The sequence below is a fragment of the Panicum virgatum genome, chromosome 3N, assembly GCF_016808335.1.
Source record: "Panicum virgatum strain AP13 chromosome 3N, P.virgatum_v5, whole genome shotgun sequence".
Taxonomy (NCBI): domain Eukaryota; kingdom Viridiplantae; phylum Streptophyta; class Magnoliopsida; order Poales; family Poaceae; genus Panicum; species Panicum virgatum.
The window spans coordinates 65041007-65060576 of NC_053147.1; the positions used below are offsets into that span (position 1 = coordinate 65041007).

Below are 19570 nucleotides of genomic sequence, written 5' to 3' on the forward strand. Positions count from 1 at the left end.
GAAAAAAAGGCTCGCTTAAGGTGGAGAGATACAGGGTAAACAGGTTCGCAGTGCAGATATATCAAAACCTGAAAATGAACTTGGTCTGAATCTATGGTACGGTGATACAAGTTTGTGTACTAATATCGCTGGAAAAGAATAATGAATGAGTATGTTCATGAATCCTCTTCTCCTGTGATGTGATGTCCGAGTAAGGGCAACCAAACAGGCTGTGCCCAGCTCGAGCTGGAGGCCCGCCTATGTTTTCGTTCATTCGATGGCTTTGCATTCGGACATGGCCTAAATTTGCTTCGTCTTTCAGCTTGGGTGCGTTTGCACCCCACCACAAGGTCTTACGCTTGATTGCCTCGCACATGAAAACAAGTTCCACCGGTGCGGCCCTCCTGTTACGAATACTGAGAACTTTAACCGCATTCTTGTCAACAACACTTAGCTTTAACCTCAGTCTAGTCACGAATACTTAAAACTTAACTAATGTACCCGATATTTAAAATATTGAGTATAGTGTAAGTATTTATGACCGATGATGGGTCTTTACGAATACAGCACGTCCCACTTGGGCTTATTGTTGCCTACAAAAAACTGCTCCATGCTAAAATGGCACTGGCATTGCAATTTGGCCCTTATTCAATCCTCAGCTGAAATTACAGCCTACTTTCCTACTAGTACCAGGTCTCCATTGTCCCTAGCGTCCACTAAGAGCATTGCCGAGCATTTGTATGTGGCTCGACAAAAATGTCTTTCAACTCAACAATCCAGACCTGAATAGCTAGAGCACAAGGTGGAAGGCACATGCTTCACCCTAACAAAGGAAAGGATACTTCTACTTTGAAGAAAAAATTTGTATACTTCTACTTTGAAGAAAAAATTTGTAATTTCACCAAATTTGTAACTTGATTTGGTAGGGGTGCACCAGGCCAAGGCTGTAGTGCAAAGCCAAGGCGACACACGAGGGCCCTAGTGGCAAGCCACTATGATGGACCCTCCCCCAATAAAAAATAAATTTAATATCAAAGTGGACACATGGTCCACATATCAGATATTAAACTGATAAGAACAGATACTACACTTGATCTTAGCCAAAAGGCCGAGAAAGGTATGAGTTATCCGGGTGTGCTGCACTTTCTTTTATAGTGCTCTCTCCCAACGCTGCTGTTTAGCTATTCGATGTGGTACTAAAACAATAGGTCGGTTCTTTCTAATACCGCTGCATCCCGTGTCCGATCATGCTTAGTTTCCTGGGCCCAATTCGGCGGCCCAACAGGCCAGTAGGCCCGTTGAATGCTGGCCATAGGTTTGCTCTGAAAGACATGAGCTGAATACTGGCCATTAGCCACCCAATTACAGCTTCAATGTAAACTTCGATGCTTGTGCTAGGACACAATGCGTTTGCGCAGGAGGGTAGACTTGGATGCGTGTTCGAGCAAATCGAATTCAGAGACTGTGTTTGTTCAGTTTGATTTATGTGCAAAGGGCTCAGTTTTTTACTCGTATTTTGGTGAAGCTAAGTTGCTTGGATGCCAGTCAGCTCCACATACAGCAACGCAAAGACAAGGGTTAAAAACTGATCTAAGTTTGTGCTGTAACTAGCTGCAAACTGCTGAAGTCAGATCAGATAGAAAAATGTATGAACTTGTAGTGAGAGCTACTGGAAGTCTGGAACCAACCTGACAGTTTAATCGATTTCATGCTTTACACACAAATGTCAGAACATGCTTCGACCAACCTGACACTGTTCGCTGGGGACAAAATTCACTTACAGAAACGAATAAATGAGTTTTGTACATGAAAATTAATGTTTCTGAAATCATCCTTTATAGAGTAGTCTCGTACAAAAATGTACAGCAAGCATACCTAGGGTTGCAGCCTATCGAGCAACGGACGGCATCCAAAATTGCAAATCCTCAGAAAATTTACCAGTTTACCACCACTTCTGACAAATTTGACCAACCATTTTATTCACTTGCTAGAATGTAATTTGTGTACAAATCATACGTTGATATCGTGTCCCGTAAAATACATGAATTCACATGGGTCCACAGTATAGAGCTATGATGCTACCACAGTCCAGAGCGCCTCTAACAAATCATGTATTGTTGGTAAAAAAATTGCTATATCCGCTGTATACTAATCACACAACCTTGGGGTTGCAACCATAAATCCCAAAAACATCCCTGTCAATAACAAAAAGAATATGTATAGACTAAGAAAATTACAGTGTTACCGGCTTAGTCTCCCTTGTGTCCCACCGAGGGCATTCCAAGCATTTGTGTATGCTGTATGCATCTAGATAAAAATGTTTCAAAGGTCATACTGCCAGGAAGGATCAAGTTTCAGATCCACTAACTTGATCTTAATGGCAGAATCCATCGCATCCTATTACTCAGCACTTTGGTCAGATTGTGCTGGAGTATCCGATTTGTTTTGTTCACCTTGTGTTGCATTGTTGCCATCATTGACAGGGAAAACTTCTGACTGCAGCACTGGCGAAATATTGTTAACTTGAAGCCATGTTGCTTCCCACAAACTGTTTTCACCAGTTTTTGTCTTTGACAGGATGCAACTTGCTTTCATCACCATCAGTACGTTCTTGATTAGCTCTGGGATAGCCTCCTGTAGCTTCTCTAACCTCCTCCCTCTCAATTTGACTTTCATAAACTTCTCTACCATTGCAAGGACTTCCAGCCAAAGCTTACCAAAACCGCTCTGTGCTGCAAGGTCTTTAAGAGACTGCAAGAACACCTTGCATAACAGTTTTACAGCATGCAAGAGGGACATCTCCATGTTTCTAAAATCTTTTGGTGAGTGATTCTGCGCAATCTCCAACAATTCATCAAGCAACTGGAAGATAATGTCAAATGTCATCAACCATGCTGAAGATGGAATTGATATTCCATCAACTACTAAGCATCTATGCAACGACAACAGTGCATGGTTTGTCACTTCTTCCCTCTGATCTGTGCACACCTTCCGTAGAGCCTGCACAAGACGAAGCCACATCTCAGCAATTCCTTCCAATATCCTGTCCACCTCTCCACCAGCTCCTTTAACCTCACGTGTCCACCGTGTTAGGCAATTCACTGAATCTGCCATTAGGATCAAAGCATGAATAGATCTTTCTGTAGACCCAAGCCGAGACTCTGCAAACTGCCTTGACGCCTCCACTGAAAGGGCAAAGTTGGCAGGTGAGAGGTGTGATCCCTCTGACATGATAAAAACTAGGGCTTCAAAACCCACGTCAGAAGCATCAGGATGGCGCGCAGTGATGCAGATCAAGGAAATGACAGTTCGCCAACCCATCTGGGATTTGATGTGGATTGCATTGGCTTTGACAAGCCGCGTGACCTCCAAGGTAATGTTCTCACAGTAAGCATCAGCTACACGAGCATCAAGTTTCAAAATTAGCTGAAGTGACCTCAGTAGGTCATCTACTAGGTTCTCCTTGTAAGGGAGCAACCTCTGACAGATGTGCAGGAGGCCAAAGACAGCCTTTTCCACCAGATTGCAGGGCATCACTGTGGACTGAATGATATGGGCTATATGTTCATAAACACCCTGCCACAAAAGAACAATCCTGACTCTGTTATTCAATGTGATAGTAATAAGAAGCTCTAGACAGAAGACGGCTGTTCCTTCATCATCAAGGAGCTGGTGATCTTCTGAGGTCGTCCAGCTGCCTGAATGAGGGCTTTTGCTAGATTTGAGAGTGAATCAGCTTGTAAGAATTTACTCTCAGTGAAGATAGCACCTATCTGGCACTTCCTTGCAGTCTCTGAAGCATTCCTCTGAGCAACAAGTTGCTCCTCGGTTGGTTGGGACCTAGGCTCTTCAGGATCGTAATACAGTAGTTGGCTGAACCTGCCCATCAGTCCATAAGATTTTTTCGGGGCGCTAACAGGGAATACTGGAGGTGCTGCTGCAGATGAGGAGGCAAGCTTGCTGGGCAACAAATCTGAGGAGTCCTGATCATCAAATGTATTGCCAGTGAGGCGAGAAGGAAGAATGCCAATCTTCTGCAATTTTAAAATGCATTCTACTATACTCGTCCATCCACTGCGTATATGATCACCATAAGTAGTTGCTATAGTGAAAACAGCCTCTGTTGCCATTCTAGCCTTCGTATCCTCCCCAAAAGCTGTTACAGGATCATCACTGTCGGTACTGTTCAACAAAGTTGTGAACTTACATAGTGCCACAACAAGATCCTTCAGCACATCATCAAGTTGATAGAATGCAGCCAGTTTCGCCACCGACAGTAAACCATCCATGCATCCTGTAAGGACCTCTTCATGCTCAACATTGTCAAAAACCACAGATATTGCAGCGATAGTTGGCCCAGCCATGATAGAAAACAAGTCATGATCAAGGAAAGGGCAGGAGTTGCAAGCAATGTACGCTGATGTTCTCTTTGACTTCCACATCAGGTCAACCCAACGGTTGAAAGACATCTCAGAACAACCAGCTCCTTGCTCTGGAATGGTTCTGATTTCATTCCGGCAAATAGAATAATAAATCTCTGACAAGAACTCCCTTGGAAGATCATTGCCTCCATTTTATACGACGATTGTTACTAATAAAGTCTTCTTCAGTCATCTTCTTCTTAACCCTTACATTGTGTTGATCGGTGTTAAGCAGGATTACTGAATATGATAACACCAATGCAGCATCAATATTGACAAATATTTGTGGTGATTGTTCATAGTATCGCTCAGAAAAAGCCTCAAGAATTCTATGTATCTTCTGTGACTCACCAGGCAGCCGGAAAGTTTCCAAGAAGAGCCTTAAAGCAGCATCCAAATTCATGTCCTTGAAGTCAAAGGTTCTAGCAAATTCATGAAGGACCTGAATAGAGAACTCGTCATGATTACCCAGGTAGTCCCCAAGAAGATTCTTGTCTAACCCAGGTGTGTACCGGAAGAAAAGAGCAACATTGTGTGGATCAAGTTTTTCAGGCAAGAGATGAGCACCTTGCAGGAACTCAAAACCCTTCTTTTTGTCCCTATTGAAGATTTCAACGCCAACCATTAGCTTGCTCTTGATGCCCTTTTGCTGGTTAACAAATTTAACCCATTGATCAGGATCTTTATTGTTCTCACACTTCAACTGCCAAAATGGAAAATATTCACTTATTTTCTAGCACTGTTTGATCATGATGCCGAGGTCCACTATTGGTCCGCTCTGCCATGGCCTGAATGACAGCTACCAAACCATCCGAAGCAAGCACATTTAAGGCCGACAAAGGGCTGTTCTGAGGAACGAGAGTACTCTATCCTGCTTGTGATGAGTGAATTGTCAACCGTGCGGTGTGATCGTGCGCTTGGTCTTTGGATTGCAGGTACACGGGCGTCGAGTGTCGACGGGGAGCTGCCGTGGACGTGCTGTGGCCGATGGACTGTGCGGTGGACGGCGGTGAAGGGCAGTCGGGACCGGAGCTCGGACCGGGCGGCAGCTGTGGCGTCCACTCCTGGATCGAGGGCGCAAGCGGCGACGGAAGGCGGGTTTCTTGGTTTGCGCCACAAAACCAAGGAGGCGGACGGCGGTTGAAGACGCCAAGTCGTGGAAGCACGGGCGTCGGTCTCGGGACTGACGGAGGCGACGGGCGTTGACGGCGTCTAGGGCCTCGCTGCGGGCGAGGAGGTGACGGGCGTCGGACGGCGTCTAGGGCCGTCAGAAGGCTGAGGCGGGAATGGCGTCTAGGGCCACGGCGCGGAGGCGGGAATCTTCCCGTGCGTGAGGTTTTGGCGGTTTTCTCAAAACCGGCCACCTACCCGGGTTTCGCGGACCCTCCAAAACCGCGGACTGGATCTTCATCAAGACGGCGGCATCGCGGAGAAGACTTCGTTTCGAAGAAAGAACCTCGGCCGTCGGATGAGATCGTGTACAGGGGGTGCTGCAGCCAACCGGTCTGACCGGTCCCTGGCACCGGTCTGACCGGTCTAACCAACCGGTCTGACCGGTCCAGCGTACCGGTCTGACCGGTCCCGCGGGTATAAATACCCCTTCACTTGTGTTAGGTTAGGAGCGGCTTTTGTATTGTGTCCGTGAATTCTCTGTTTCCCCAGGCCGCCGCCCTTGTGTTTCTCTTTCCCTGTTCATCTCTTTAGGGTAGATTTGAATGTTTTTTTGTGTGAGAACTCTTGTGGATTTGATTGGGAAAGGAGGCCCTAACCTCCTCGTGCCCTCTGGGCGGTTTGAATCAATTCATCTCCTCGTTTTGTGCCTTGTTTGATGAAATTTCGATTTCGTTTTTGGGGCACTTGATTGCGAGGAGTCCATGAGTTCTTTGCTGTGATTCCCATCCTTCTAATCCTGTCCTAAAACCTCTGGAATCACTGGCGTGTTCGAATTCGATTTCTTGAGTTCTTGAGAAAACCCCGATCCCTTTTGATCTCCCCCATAATTCTCTCGATTCGTTGATCTTTAGGACGAGATCTTTTGGGTATATGTTCACGGGGTAGGGGCGAAGCAATCCCCCAAGTTTCATCGGTTTTCGTGGTCGTTTGGTCGAGATTGACCGTTTGAATCTAAGTTTTCGGGGGTTTTCTAGGTGCCACCGGTCAGACCGGTAGGCAAGACCGGTCAGACCGGTCCAGCGCACCGGTCAGACCGGTCCAGGCAGATCAGTTCTGCAGTTTTCCCGAGTCGCTTCCGATTTGCTTCGTGGTTTCGCTCGCTCGTTCGAGGCCCTTTGTGTTGGTTTAGCTTTTCCATAGCTATTCCAAACTTTGGCCAGAACGCTTGAGGGGTTGGGTGATTTTCGGGATATAGGCCGACGGTTTGAATTTCGGAAGAAATTTTGATCGGCTCCCATTCACCCCCTCTGGTCGCCGGCTTCGGTCCTTCATGTTCACAGGGAATGCACTTTTAGACAGAAGGTTAGCTAGCTCTTCAAAAATATTTGAGCATTGCAAATCACAATCCATGTTCGCATACATCTCAGCCATAAACTAAAATCCACTAGCGCCTCCAGGGCGACTTCTTGCTGCTGATAACTAGCTCCATATCTACTCTGGGCTAATCTCAATATCACACATGAGAAGAAAGCCTCTATTTGCAGCTTAAGTTCATGACGCAAATGGTAAAAGAGAGTAAAAACAATGCTGCACACTGTCGATAGGATCAAGGGGCTCATTGACAAGCCAAAATGCATCAGATTGCGGAACAATTCATCCTATACAAAAGCCAAAAGTTTTGGGTGTCTGTGTATTGATGAAGCGGACAATTCAATAGCTGAATTAATCAACCCCAGAGCAAAGAGCGGCACATCCTCATCAAAGTCAATCGGATTCATCCTTGGCTTCACCTCAATGTCTTCTGCTACGTTCAAGAGGGAGCACAAGAATTGCAATATCTCTACCAAGCAAGGAACCCCAAACAGCTCCATCATGGTTTTGTCATGCGCAACACTAGATCCACCCCCCACCTCATCACCAGAGCTGTTCAAACACACATAGTCATTCCTTCCATTGTCCAACTCCCCAGCACCCAAACCATGGCCCTTCCAACTGGCAATCTGCAGAACAAATGCTATCAGCACATTCATAGAGTTAGCTCAGGATTGTATCAACCTTCCCAGTAACAAAAAGCTAGAGTGACAGCATTTACTTGGAACTAAGATTCCAAAATAAACCGTGAACCTAAAATGACAGTCATCCGTCATTTGTTTAGGCTGCAGACTGGCACGTCTCAGCATAGTAAGTCAAATTATTGAGTTCTGGGAGAGTGGAAAAGCAAAACATTTCATGCTCGTATGGTCGTATGGACAGCGCAAGTAATGACTAACTTGAATTTCCACAATAATCAGTCGCACCTGCTCGTCGGCAACCACGGTGGCATCAAGGTCCGGAAGGCGGGCAAAGACACAGCGGATAACCTCCTGCATGGTCTGGCGGGAGACGCGCTGCAGCAGCTCCCCCTTGGTCCCAGCCTGCTGCACGACGCGGAAGCAGGTGCTGACGATCGCGCAGACGTGGCGGTTGGACAGCGCGGGCGCGAACGCAGGCGAGCAGCACCTGCAGGACCCGCGCCAGGACGGCCTCCTCGGACGCCGGGTCGTTGACCTCGAAGCGGCAGCCGGTGACGGCGTCCACGACGGCGCCCATGGCCTCGGCAACGTTGGGCGCGGCGGGGCCGACGACGTCGAGCGAGAGCATCTTGTGCAGCGACGAGAGCGCGGCGCCTGTGATGGGCGCGCCGGTCTCGTCGGAGCGCACGACGTCGAGAAAGGGGCGGAGGTAGATGAGCGGGCCGACGTCGTCGCGCCACCGGCACGCGCGGCGGCGGAGGGACTTGAGCCCCGCGACGAGCGGGTGATCGAGGTGCCCGTCGGCGCCGCCGCCGCTGCCGTCGTGGAGGACGCCAGCCCAGCGGACGTTGCGGCGCATGACGGCGAGGACCGTGGCGACCTCGGACGCCACCACGCACGCCATCGCCACGCGCGCCGGCTGCGGAGGGTCCGGTCCCGCGCCCATCGGCGGCGGCGACGGCGCCCTGAGCCCGCCCATGGATATGAGCGCGCGGGGCGGGGCAAGCAGCTAGCCTACAAGAGGCATTCGGTAATTGGGATATGAGGGGAAGGGGATGGTGAGATCTGTTCGTGGTCTGGTGGCGACTGGCGAGTCACGGGAGGAACACAGGAGGTGGACAGGAGTGGGACGGAACGCGCGCCAGAGACACCGTGAGGGGCGAGAGGGAGGGATGTCTGCCTTGTGGGCCCGGTCGCAGGGGTTGGGTGGTGTCTAGGTGGGCCCACGCCAGTCTGGCCCCCACGGTCCAGGTCGTTTATGTGTGGGCTTTCTTTTTTTTTTTTTTTGGCCTTGGGCTAAGCTAAGGATCGAAGCTCATTTTGGAGGCCATCAGCTTGATACATACGGACGATCCCGTGTGCCGGCCCGGTCGTTGAAGTTTACCTTTCTACCAGTAAGTAGTTTTTTCTACCGTGGAAACCCCGGCCGGCCCTTTCGTTTAATTTCCAATGCCAGCACGAGTGTAGTGTAGCAATCCATGCCACTTGGAACGAGCTGCCGCTGTGTGAATCGGGCCTGTAATTGAGCCTGTGTGCGTTCGTTCTAGACCTTCAAAACACAAACGGCTTTCTATTCTACCAGAGACGATTTCATCAGCAGATAAAAAGCATCACTGATGCTCCTGATGTGTAGTAGCAACTCACTGTCAGCACGAGCATCTTCCTTGATCCATTGCTTCATTCGATGTGTTTGCTTGATTGTGGCTGGTGGCTGGTAACGATATGTTATGAGAGAACAGTACTGCTGACTGGTTGGTAGTCGGTGACTGGTACTGATTTAATCTGAAGTATACGCACGAACGAGTGTAAAAAGATAGTAGCAAAATTGGATGCCTGGGCTGATATGTATTGGGCCGTTTTCTTCTTTCCATACGGCCCCTCACTGCGCGTCGCTCCTGGCCTCCTGCGGCCTGCCCCAATCCCCCCTCTCCTAGCCCCCACCCCAATACGAGCACGGCCGCGGCGACCACCGGCGGCGACCGGAGCTCCATCCCATTTCCTCCCGTAAAAAGTCTACTTAACCCCTGAAGTATAAGTGGTAGTCTACTTCATCCCTCTAATTTTAAAACCGTCTATTTTACCCCCAAACTATCCAAAACCGGTCAAATAACCCCCTCAGTCAGTTTCGGGCGGCGATTTTGCTACAGTAACATAATTTTATTTTTTTCCTTTTTTATTTATTTCCACTAAATCTTTAAAAAAACATAGTAAATCACAGAAAAATCATAAAATGAAAAATCTAATTTTGTTGGACTCCACATGAGTAGATCTACACAATGAGCATATAATATGGTATAGTTTTGTACAAATTTTTTGATGTAGCTTTAGATCTATACTTTTCTGTAATTAATTGGAATAATTCATATGTGCAGCTTCTATGGTCCAATTGGGGTGAAATTTTTATGATAGAAAAATTATTGTATGCTTGAACTATAATAAAATTTTCATACTCATTGGATCAAGTATAAATTAGTTATAGATTTAATAGATTTCGAGCATAGATTTAACGAGCATAAAACTAAATAAATCTATAACTAGATTATACATGGTCCAATGAGTATGAAATTTTTATTACAGTTCAAGCATACAATAATTTTCTTACCATAAAAATTTCACCCCAATTGGACTATAGAAGCTGTACATATGAATTATTCTAATTAATTATAGAAAAGTATATATCTAAAGCTACATAAAAAAATTATACAAAACTATACTATATTATATGCTCACTGTGTAGATCTACTCATGTAGAGTCCAACAAACTTAACTTTTTTATTTTATAATTTTTTAGTATTTAGAAGTATTAAATAAAAGTTAATTATAAAACTACCTGCAGAACCCTGGGGCTAAATTGCGAGACAAATCTAATGAGGTATATTAATATATGATTAACGGATGGTTACTGTAGCATCACTGTAGCGAATTATGAATTAATTAGGCTCATTAGATTCGTCTCGCGAAAAAACACTCAGCTGTCAAAAAAACATTTATAAACAGATTTTATTTAATACTATAAAATAATAAAAAAATATTTAATGTGACAGGGACTTCTGAAAAAAAAATGATTCCGACCAGGGCTACTTTTTACATTTCCTCTCCGCGACTCCGCGTGCCCTTCCCGTCCCGGATCTTCACCTCCCGCTCCCTTGTCGGTACCTTCCCCCCTCCGTGAACCGTGCGGTGCTGCCCCAGGTCCCGGATCCCCCCCTCCCACACCTTCCGCCTCGCAGATCCGGCGGCGGCGAGAGGTGAGCTCATCCTGCGCTTCCCCCCGTTTATTTATTTCCCCTCCCGTGAGCTGCGTGCCGATGCTCAGGTAACGGGATCCTGATGGCACGGGTGCGCGTACGGGGAGAGGAGGGGATGAGGTGTTCATGTTCCACAGCCTTTCTCGCGCCTCCGCGCTGGGCATTTGTCCTGCCACTCGGGATCGTTGAGATGAAGCTCACGAAAAAAAACTGTTATCGTTTTCTTTAAGCATTTGCGGTGGCAATATGCTCCGATGCATCATGAATGAATGTCTTGAAGCAAGTGGATCAGCTAGCCATTCCCTTCGTGCTTGGCTCGCTGAGAGTTTTGTTTCTGCAATATCAAATGCCTCTGACTTAGTTTCTGCGTTTAATATTTCAAGACAACCAATCTGTTAACATGAACCTGCGTATATTGGTCTGTCCACTGGCCAAGTCTTGCTATAGTGGAGTTGCCATTAAAATCCATAGCGAAGTGATACTTTTCTGTCTCTTCTGGTGCATAATCTGATGCCAGTCTGGTAAGAAAGTAATGTTATCTGATCCACACCCAACAGTAAACACTTTACACCTAATAATTATTCTGAGAGGTTGTCAAAGAGAACGATTCTTTTCAAACCCACTCTGACTAGGTGGGTTTCTCAATATAATTTGCTTGGTTCATTTGGCCACTGGAAGTCCTACTGACCCAGCACGACAAAGTTTTCATGTGACTAATGAAGATATAGCTAACGGATATCATACATGTTTAGGAGCAGTTTAGATAAAAATGCAGTATCTTTTGTAATGGTAAACACTTAATGTTTATTGTTGTCTGATGATCTGCCTATAACTTTCTGTCAACAACATGACCTGACCCTAAGAAATATAGCTCGTTGGGAATTGTCAGGGATGAGATTGTTGTTTGATATCAAGCATGATTTCGGTCCCTATTCTACTGCGGTGCTATTCAGTCGATCAAACATTGCCCTTCTATTAATCGTCTGTTGAAGGAAGTTTAGTATTGGGAATGTTGAATGCATTCTCATAACCGAGTTTTGGTTGATGGGAGATCAATGTTAATGGCGTACAGAGTTATCATGAGCCCCCTTATTTAGTTGATTCGGTGATCTCCTGATATGCCATAAAGGAAAATTAATTATCTATATTTCGTATGTGAAAATATGAGTGCTTATTGGTATTCCGGAATTGTTTGCCTCACATCTGCGCATATTTTAGCTAATGCACATTGTTTTAATCAAATTAGCTAGTGTGTATCATAAATCATCCCGATCTTTATCATGATTCATGAGTACGAACTAACCATGAAGTTCATATATTAGCTAGTGTACACTTTTTAAAATCAATTTAGTTAGTGTATATCGTAAATTATCCTGATCGCTATCATGAATCATAAGTATGAACTCATCATGAAGTTGAATTCTTATCTGGTAGCTCAAGTTTGTAATGTCTGGGATGGCATCTGATGATGCAACTGCTCAAGAGAGGGTTGAAGGAGATGTTGCAGATAAAAAAGTAGAAGAAGTTCAGGACCAGAATGAAGTTGGTGGGATGCCCTCACGACAGGAGGAGGTACTGTCTTTTCCAAGCACTGTTTTCCTTTTATCTCTGTGCATGGTATTGACATAGCCTTTGTTTCATGCACTTGTATGCTTTTCCTTCTAATGGATCATTGCTACTTATGCATATCTGCAGGAGGCAGTAATTAAGAAAAAGTATGGAGGAATATTACCCAGAAAGACTCCTCTTATATCTAAGGTCAATATCATCGCATTACGTCATTGTTTTTTCCTGTTTATTTGAGCTGTGTAATATTTTTTCATATATAAATGTTGCAAATTTGTGTCTTTTTACTATATCGATATGATCTAAAATTGAAACATCTTATCAGGACCATGAACGTGCTTACTTTGATTCTGCTGATTGGGCTCTAGGAAAGGTAATAGTTTTTTCCCCTAAAGGTTTGATTGAATTTGATATTAACTATTCAAAGAAATGTGAAACATGTTATCTTCTTTTGCTCTTTCAGCAAGGTGGTGTTCCCAACAAGCCTAAAGGCCCTCTTGAAGCACTTCGACCAAAGCTTCAGGTAGCAATTTCCACCGCATCAGATGCATAATAGTTTATTCAGTTCAATTATGAGGTGTATGGTTGAAAAGTTCCCAGGCTTTTTTATTGTGAATAGGTACAGATCCATATAGTTGTCTTTTAGCATACTAATTTTATCAAAGTTGGTATGCGAGTCATCTTGATAAATTTTAGAATACTATTTGATACATTATAAGGTTGACACCACATCTTACATTTATCAAGCATATAGTAATTGTTTTTCCCTGTCTATTCTACTTCCAGCCTACTCAACAGAATGCGCGTGCCCGTCGAACTTCTTATGCATCTGCGGACAGTGATGGTACTCATCTCCTACTAGCAAATGCGTAATATTTTGATATTTACATTCCATTCCTATCACGGATCATTGTTTTTCCCTTGCAGAGACTTTGAACTTGTCTGCTGAGGATCTGGGCCAGCAAGGAGAACCTGTTGAGGACAAGAACAAGGAATAAGTACGCCTGGTGGCTCTAAGCCTTTTATACGGAAGATGCCATTTGCTGTGCTCATGCTAAGACCCTTGCCTTGATAATAAGTAACGCGGATTTGTATACTAAACACTGGTGAGTTTGACATGTGCAGTTCGAGCTGGATGTGAGGTGTGGTACATGTAATATCCGCGGCTACCCTCAGCTGTTCAGCCTTTCGGATGCCTGTAACAGCTAGGAATGAGTCAGCGAGGATGGTGACAATGTTTACAGTGCTGGATATGCACGCAAACACATGCAAATCCAATGGTTGAAACTCCCTTTGAATTGTAGTTACTACCTATAATAAAGAAGATTGTTCTGATGATGTCACTGAGATATATTGCAATGCTTCATTTGAAAAAAAAAACTGAAGTCACTACTAAGTTATCTAGATTTATTGCAATGCTTCCTCTCAGTCGTTATGTTGCAACTGGGGTTTATAGTTTGTGTGCGTGCGTGTGAGCGTCTGAGTTTAAAAAAAAATGCTTGCAATGTTAAACTCCTTATGCTCCTACATGGCACCTAATAACATTGACTTGAAGACGTGAAAGTTCGTTGCAAAAGATACCTAGGGGTATCGTATATGATGGTGTGGTCAAAACCATTGTCCTGGATAATGATCATTCGCACGAGTAATTTGCTACATCACATGGATGGTCCTGTGGGCCGGGTTGGCGAGGCTAACTTAGTCTCCTTTTGGTTTCTTCCGGTGGAAAGTGTGGGCGTTTCGTTTTCATGCCAGCGCACAAGCTAGAAGAAATCAAGAAGTCCATGGCAGAGGCAGCTCCTTCAAACTCTGCAAGAGTGAAGGAGAAGGACGGGTGAAGTGTTTGCTTTGTGGGAACGGGGCTTTGTGAGCGCTAGATTCAGAACACCGTTTGCTCACGGATTTGGAAAGTTTTGAGATGGGTAGGTAGGAAGCAAATGCCACCAAAAACGCCAGCGCTGCAAACATGGCGCAAGTTGGATTCAGGTTTCAGATCCTATCCTGCTCCAAGTTCAGACTTCAGACTGAGGCACAATAACAAGTTTGCAGCTCTAAACGATCAGCCTTCACCAGTTGACCCGAAATGCAATCTTTAGACAAGCTAGTTGATTACTAGTATTACTTTCTCCATTCGGAAATATAAGCCCGTTATCGGAACTCGACACGGTCTCCAATATGACACTTGACTAGTGATAAGTTTTAAAATATATCAAGAAACTATTTTTCATAATGATTCTAGTAATACCAATTTTATGTGTCGCCAGTTTATATAACTTTTTTGTGTGTGTATTGATAGTCAAGGGTAAATGCTTGAATTAGGATAAACCTGGACTGACTTATACTTTCGATAGAAGGAAGTAGATAAAGATAATGTGGATGGATAACTTGTGGCGAAATCAACCATTTCGTCTGCCGGCTGATTCAGCACCCGATCTACTGTATGGAAAACGACTCGATATATCCGTTGGTGATGAACCGATCGAGGGCGTCGAAAACGATGTGATCCGCGGCCGTTGACGCTGGCGTGCCGAGGCCAAGAAGATCAGCGTTTGCTGCTGCAGGCCGGCCTCTGATGATAGTTCATCAACTGCAGCATTAACTTCCAGGATCTCATTTTCTCACTGAGCTAGCAGTAGCAATCTAGGTGATGAGCTCGGTATCCTGCAGACAGATGGCGAGTTCCATCCAATCAAACGATTTGGGTGCCTGCACTCAACAAGAAATCTGGTGAGTGCTGATCAGGTTGCAATAATTCAAGATCACAATTCAGACAAGCACCTAGGTAGATTAATCTCCAATAATATGGACATGAGAACTACTAGTCTAATACTACTACTGGCTGATCAACTGCAGCTACTAATAATAGTCTAACAAGGCCTGTGTGGATATCTGAATCTCAAATTTCCTGAGGCTCGTGACTTGTCAGAGAAATCAAGGATCCAAAGATTAAGGACGAACACGGACGGATGGATCATAATAAGTAGCTACATATATCTTTGGTGAGGAACATGCTAAACACATGCTATAGTATCAGATTGGTTAGGTTGTTTCTTTCAGGTTGCTGCTGAAGGAAAACGCCACAAATTGATGCCTGGCTGCTGCAAGTCCGCAACCGCCGCAGTTAGTTAAGACGAGACATCTGCGGAGAAGGAAGTAGGAAGGGATTGATGCAGTGATATGCATGTAAGGCAACCGCTATTGCTGCTCCAAGATAATCACTTGACAAGGATCTTGGGGGGCGGTCATTTGTCTTGAGTTCGTGATTGGCGACGCTGACATGCATGGATCGTGATGTATCTGTGTCGATCTTTGTTTTCAGTATTAGCTGCACAAAGATACAGGTCACTCGTAATATTGGTAGCTGCTCCTAATAGTCAGCAAGAACGGCAGCCTGCACGTTGGTGTCAGTTTCAGTTTGTCCTGTCAATGGATAGTACGTGTTCAGACTTCAGACGCAATAGCGTAGCGAGTTTGTTGTTGTTGCTCCAAACAGTGGCGGATGCAGGATTGGAGGCAAGGGGGGCTGAAACAATAGAGATGTTGATTTGTGTGAAGATTTAATGGTGATTTAGATGTCTTGCTACAGTGTTTTACGTGTAATTAGGGGACCTTAAGGGGGCTTGAGCCCCCCTAGCCCCCCTCCTGTATCCGCCCCTGACTCCAAACTCCATCCGTCCAGTTTTTTTTTCCTTAAGAAAAACTCAGTCCAGTTTTAACCAGCAAATTGAACCTGGACAGCAAATCTTTAGACACATAACATGAGTTGATTATTTCTACTCCTAGTCTAGTCTAGATAAGGTAATGCGGACAGATAGCTTGTGTACTTCCAGCTTAGGTGACGAAGTGCTCTCCCAAGCTGGGCCTCAGCACCCGGGGGGGGGGGGGGGGGGGGGGGAGGAAAACACTGACAGAAATCAAGGGTATGGTGTCGTCTGGCGGCAGATTCAGCGATCCGTTGGCGAGCGATCGACCAACCCCAGCAGAGCGGCGTCGATCCAAGGCCAACGTACGAGTGGTTGCTGCTGGATGAAGCGCCAAGAAGGTCAGCGTTTGCTGCTGCAGCCTGCTGCAATATATATGCAGATTATTAATCTCCAATATTGACAGGAGAGCTGCTGCATGCTGATTGCTGTTGAACTAAGTTAGGATCTGCTTGGAGGAGCTAAAGTCGACTGCTAAACTTTAGCACTCATGTTTGGATACACTATTAATGCTAAAGTTTAATTTAGATGATCAAGTATAGCTAGCGTGCTTGCTTCTGAAACTTTTGATGATCAAGGCCGTTAAGTAACGATGACGATGTGCATCTGGTCTATCATTGTACTTGTCGAATATCTGGTACTGCTTATTATCAGCATTGCCGTACGATGCCCGAGCGTGCGCCGCGTGTGCGTGTTTTGATAAACTGTACGTTTGTGTATATACACGTACCATGACGAGCACACATTATATTACTTGAGAACCGCTCATCCATCCATCATATCCGACCTAAAAATACTGGTAGAAATCAAACCTAATACTAATACTAGCATTAATTATGAGTACTTTTTATGGTGGATGGAAGGCTTGTGGGAGACTAAACCCACAATTTAGTCATTTGGTCCAAAAATCAATCTCCAGTAGGGTGTGACTACTTGGGTGACTAAAATGAAATTGTGACTAAATTTCCTCCCCTACCTCCTCAATTTGGTCACTCACTATTTGGGCTACCAAACTGTGGGACCCACCATTTTTCTTTGTTTCTCTCCTCTCTCTCTCTCCTTTTTCTTCTCTTCTCTCTCCACTTTCCTCTGCCGAATATGCCGCGACGGATGCCCGACGCCGCACAAGCCCACTCCCTCGGCCGCCCCTCGCCGCCACGCGCCGGCTGAGACTGCCGCCGAGCCGCCGGCCGAGACCGCCGCCGCCCCGCCGACTGAGACTCGTCGGGTCATCTTTTCCCCCGACCTTTCTTTCTCTTTTCTCCATTGCCGACGTCAAGCAAGCTCCGTCCAAAATCTCCACTACCGGTGAGTCCCTGGTTAATTGCTCGGACCCGGATCCTACCTATTCTAGTTGCGCACCTCTAGAACCCCACCTTTCCTACCCTCCCCGGCCGTGGCCGCTGGAATCGACATTTCCGTCACTGCCGGTCGCCGTGTCCCCGCCCCCACAACCGTTGAACCTCCTTCCAGCACCTCCCCCCACCCGACCGACACATCGCAGAGCATCGCCTTGGTCAAGATGAGCTCGTGTGCGCCATAGCTCTCCCTCTCCGCCATTTTCCTCGCTGGAACACCGCCGGCAACGCCGTGCCCCTCCGTGGCTGCACCCCCTCGCCTACCGAGTTGCTCAATGACAAGTGGGGTCTACAAAAAATAGAAGTTTATTTAATCACCACTGTTGGATTGGACACCAAAATTTGAGTGACTAAATTTGAAAAGTGAGTGACTAAAATCAAATTTAGTCACTCAATTTAGTCAGTCTTGCTGGAGATGCTCTTAGGCCCTCCACGATGTGGAGTGAAACCACAAAAATACCAGGTCCCGCAACAAGAAAACCAAGCATCACTTAACTGTGCTGCAGTGTGTAAATGTTTGGGCACTGCTGCTATCTAAACTGGGGCTCACAACAAATAAAATAACCAGCTTTCACTGGCCATCTATTCTCTACTGTTCGCGTTTCCTTGGTGTAAGAATAATTTTTAATTAATTGGGCAGCGATGCCTGAACTTGCTCCGCTCCCATTTTTTCCGGCATCACTTGCAATTGGCATCGCATGCTGCAGTGGTAGAAATGATGCTTCAATTCTATCTCTCCTCTTTAGGCATCACTTTGGAGACACATTGTGGAGGGCCCGTTCAATCAGAATGCAATGAGGCAGGAGATAGGCGGTTCAGACAGAATGAAACAGAAGAAAAGGAAGTCCTCCAGGAGAAGCATTCCATTCGGGTCTGTCCTAAAGTTTTCACTAGAAAGTATCTACTCCGTATTTCCTCCAAACTGGGGTTAATAATGGAGTTTCATTCCTCACAACTTCGCGTCCCTGCTGTTCTTATGTTTATCCTCTCCTGTGCTAACTAGCCTGGCTAACTTTCTAGCCTGTAAAATCTATATTTATCATCAACAAATTACTATACAACTATTGAAATAAATATCTACCCGGGATTAAAAGTATCACTCACGGGTGAATTAAGACATACTAATAAGCAGATTCGGTGTGTCAATGAGTGAGATGATACTAATAGTAGAGTTCGTCAACCGTTTTTTTTCCACAAAATGACGTCACCTACAGTTAGGAGATGAGATGGGTAGGCCCGTGGGGACTGGGGAGACCCTTTCCCCAACTTAATTAACCTGGCGAGTTTTGCCACACGCCAAAAAAAAAAAAGGCGAACAACGTGTGTTGGAAGGAGGGAGACAGACGGCGGGTGGACGTGGCACTTTGGTGACGCGAGTGAGCTGATGATCTGTCGCGTTCTGGTGTACTCCAGACCAGGGTTTATCTTTTCGTTTTTTTTCCGAATCCCGCCGTTTGCCGGAAACGAAATTTCGGCCGAAATTTCGCCGAAATTCGCTAATTCCGAACGGAAAGGGACCTCAAATTCAAAAAACGAAATTTCGATGAATTCCGACCGAAATTTCGGTGATTTCGACCGAAATTCGGTGATTTTCGACCGGAAAATTATGTAATTTGTGTTTTTCCTACTGTTCCCGAGGTCAAATGAAAAACTTTTGAATACCAACTTTGTTCAGTTTTTCGAGATCTACAACTTTTGTTTTACGAACTTTTTCATTTGAGCAATGGTTTGAAAGTTATTTAATTATTTCAAAAACTACCAATTAAAAGTCTTTCATTTCATGTGACAACTTCCATTTTCTCTCTTAGGCCTCAACTCGACTTTTATTATTCTTGTTATTGCGGATATGCCTATAAATTATTACAACATAATACATCCAAAGTATATTAGAATTATTACAATCCAAAGATACAACAGAGGCAAAGGCATAGTCCATACTAAGTCCATGTAGCATATTCTCTGCATTTAAATACAACATAGTACACCAATTGTTATATATATTCATCATCTGACAAGGAAGCTTAATTTGTGTGAGTTCGGTCATGAAAAACATATTAATAGCTGGTTAAAATTTTCAAGTTCTCAAATACTCCAATCTATTTTACTCCTACTACTTGCCATCCTAAAATAATTACGGTCTCTCACAAATTTTGTCGCTAACTTTAAGGAAAA

At 45.2% G+C, this 19570-nt stretch overlaps 1 protein-coding gene, 1 non-coding gene and 1 pseudogene across 2 annotated transcripts; 1 reads left to right on the forward strand and 2 right to left on the reverse strand.

Moving 5' to 3' along the window:
• Window positions 1-902: 902 nt before the first annotated feature.
• LOC120668326 lies at window positions 903-1100 on the reverse strand. The gene has a single exon (XR_005672418.1). It is a non-coding gene; the product is annotated as a U2 spliceosomal RNA (small nuclear RNA).
• An 834-nt stretch (window positions 1101-1934) lies between these two features.
• On the reverse strand, window positions 1935-8633 carry LOC120666773 (annotated as a pseudogene).
• A 1979-nt stretch (window positions 8634-10612) lies between these two features.
• Window positions 10613-13682, forward strand: LOC120666774. Its single transcript, XM_039946703.1, has 7 exons — window positions 10613-10773; window positions 12208-12345; window positions 12469-12531; window positions 12665-12712; window positions 12803-12862; window positions 13126-13183; window positions 13267-13682. The coding sequence occupies exons 2-7, from the start codon at window positions 12220-12222 to the stop codon at window positions 13335-13337; spliced, it is 426 nt and encodes a 141-aa protein (XP_039802637.1). The 5' UTR covers window positions 10613-10773; window positions 12208-12219; the 3' UTR covers window positions 13338-13682.
• Window positions 13683-19570: the final 5888 nt, after the last annotated feature.

Excerpts from the sequence above, each read along its gene's own strand:
- LOC120666774 (XM_039946703.1), top strand. The coding sequence starts at position 12,220 with ATGTCTGGGATGGCATCTGATGATGCAACTGCTCAAGAGAGGGTTGAA. Across the intron at positions 12,863-13,125 it reads CACTTCGACCAAAGCTTCAG|CCTACTCAACAGAATGCGCG; the intron begins GTAGCAATTTCC and ends TTCTACTTCCAG. Across the intron at positions 13,184-13,266 it reads TGCATCTGCGGACAGTGATG|AGACTTTGAACTTGTCTGCT; the intron begins GTACTCATCTCC and ends TTTCCCTTGCAG.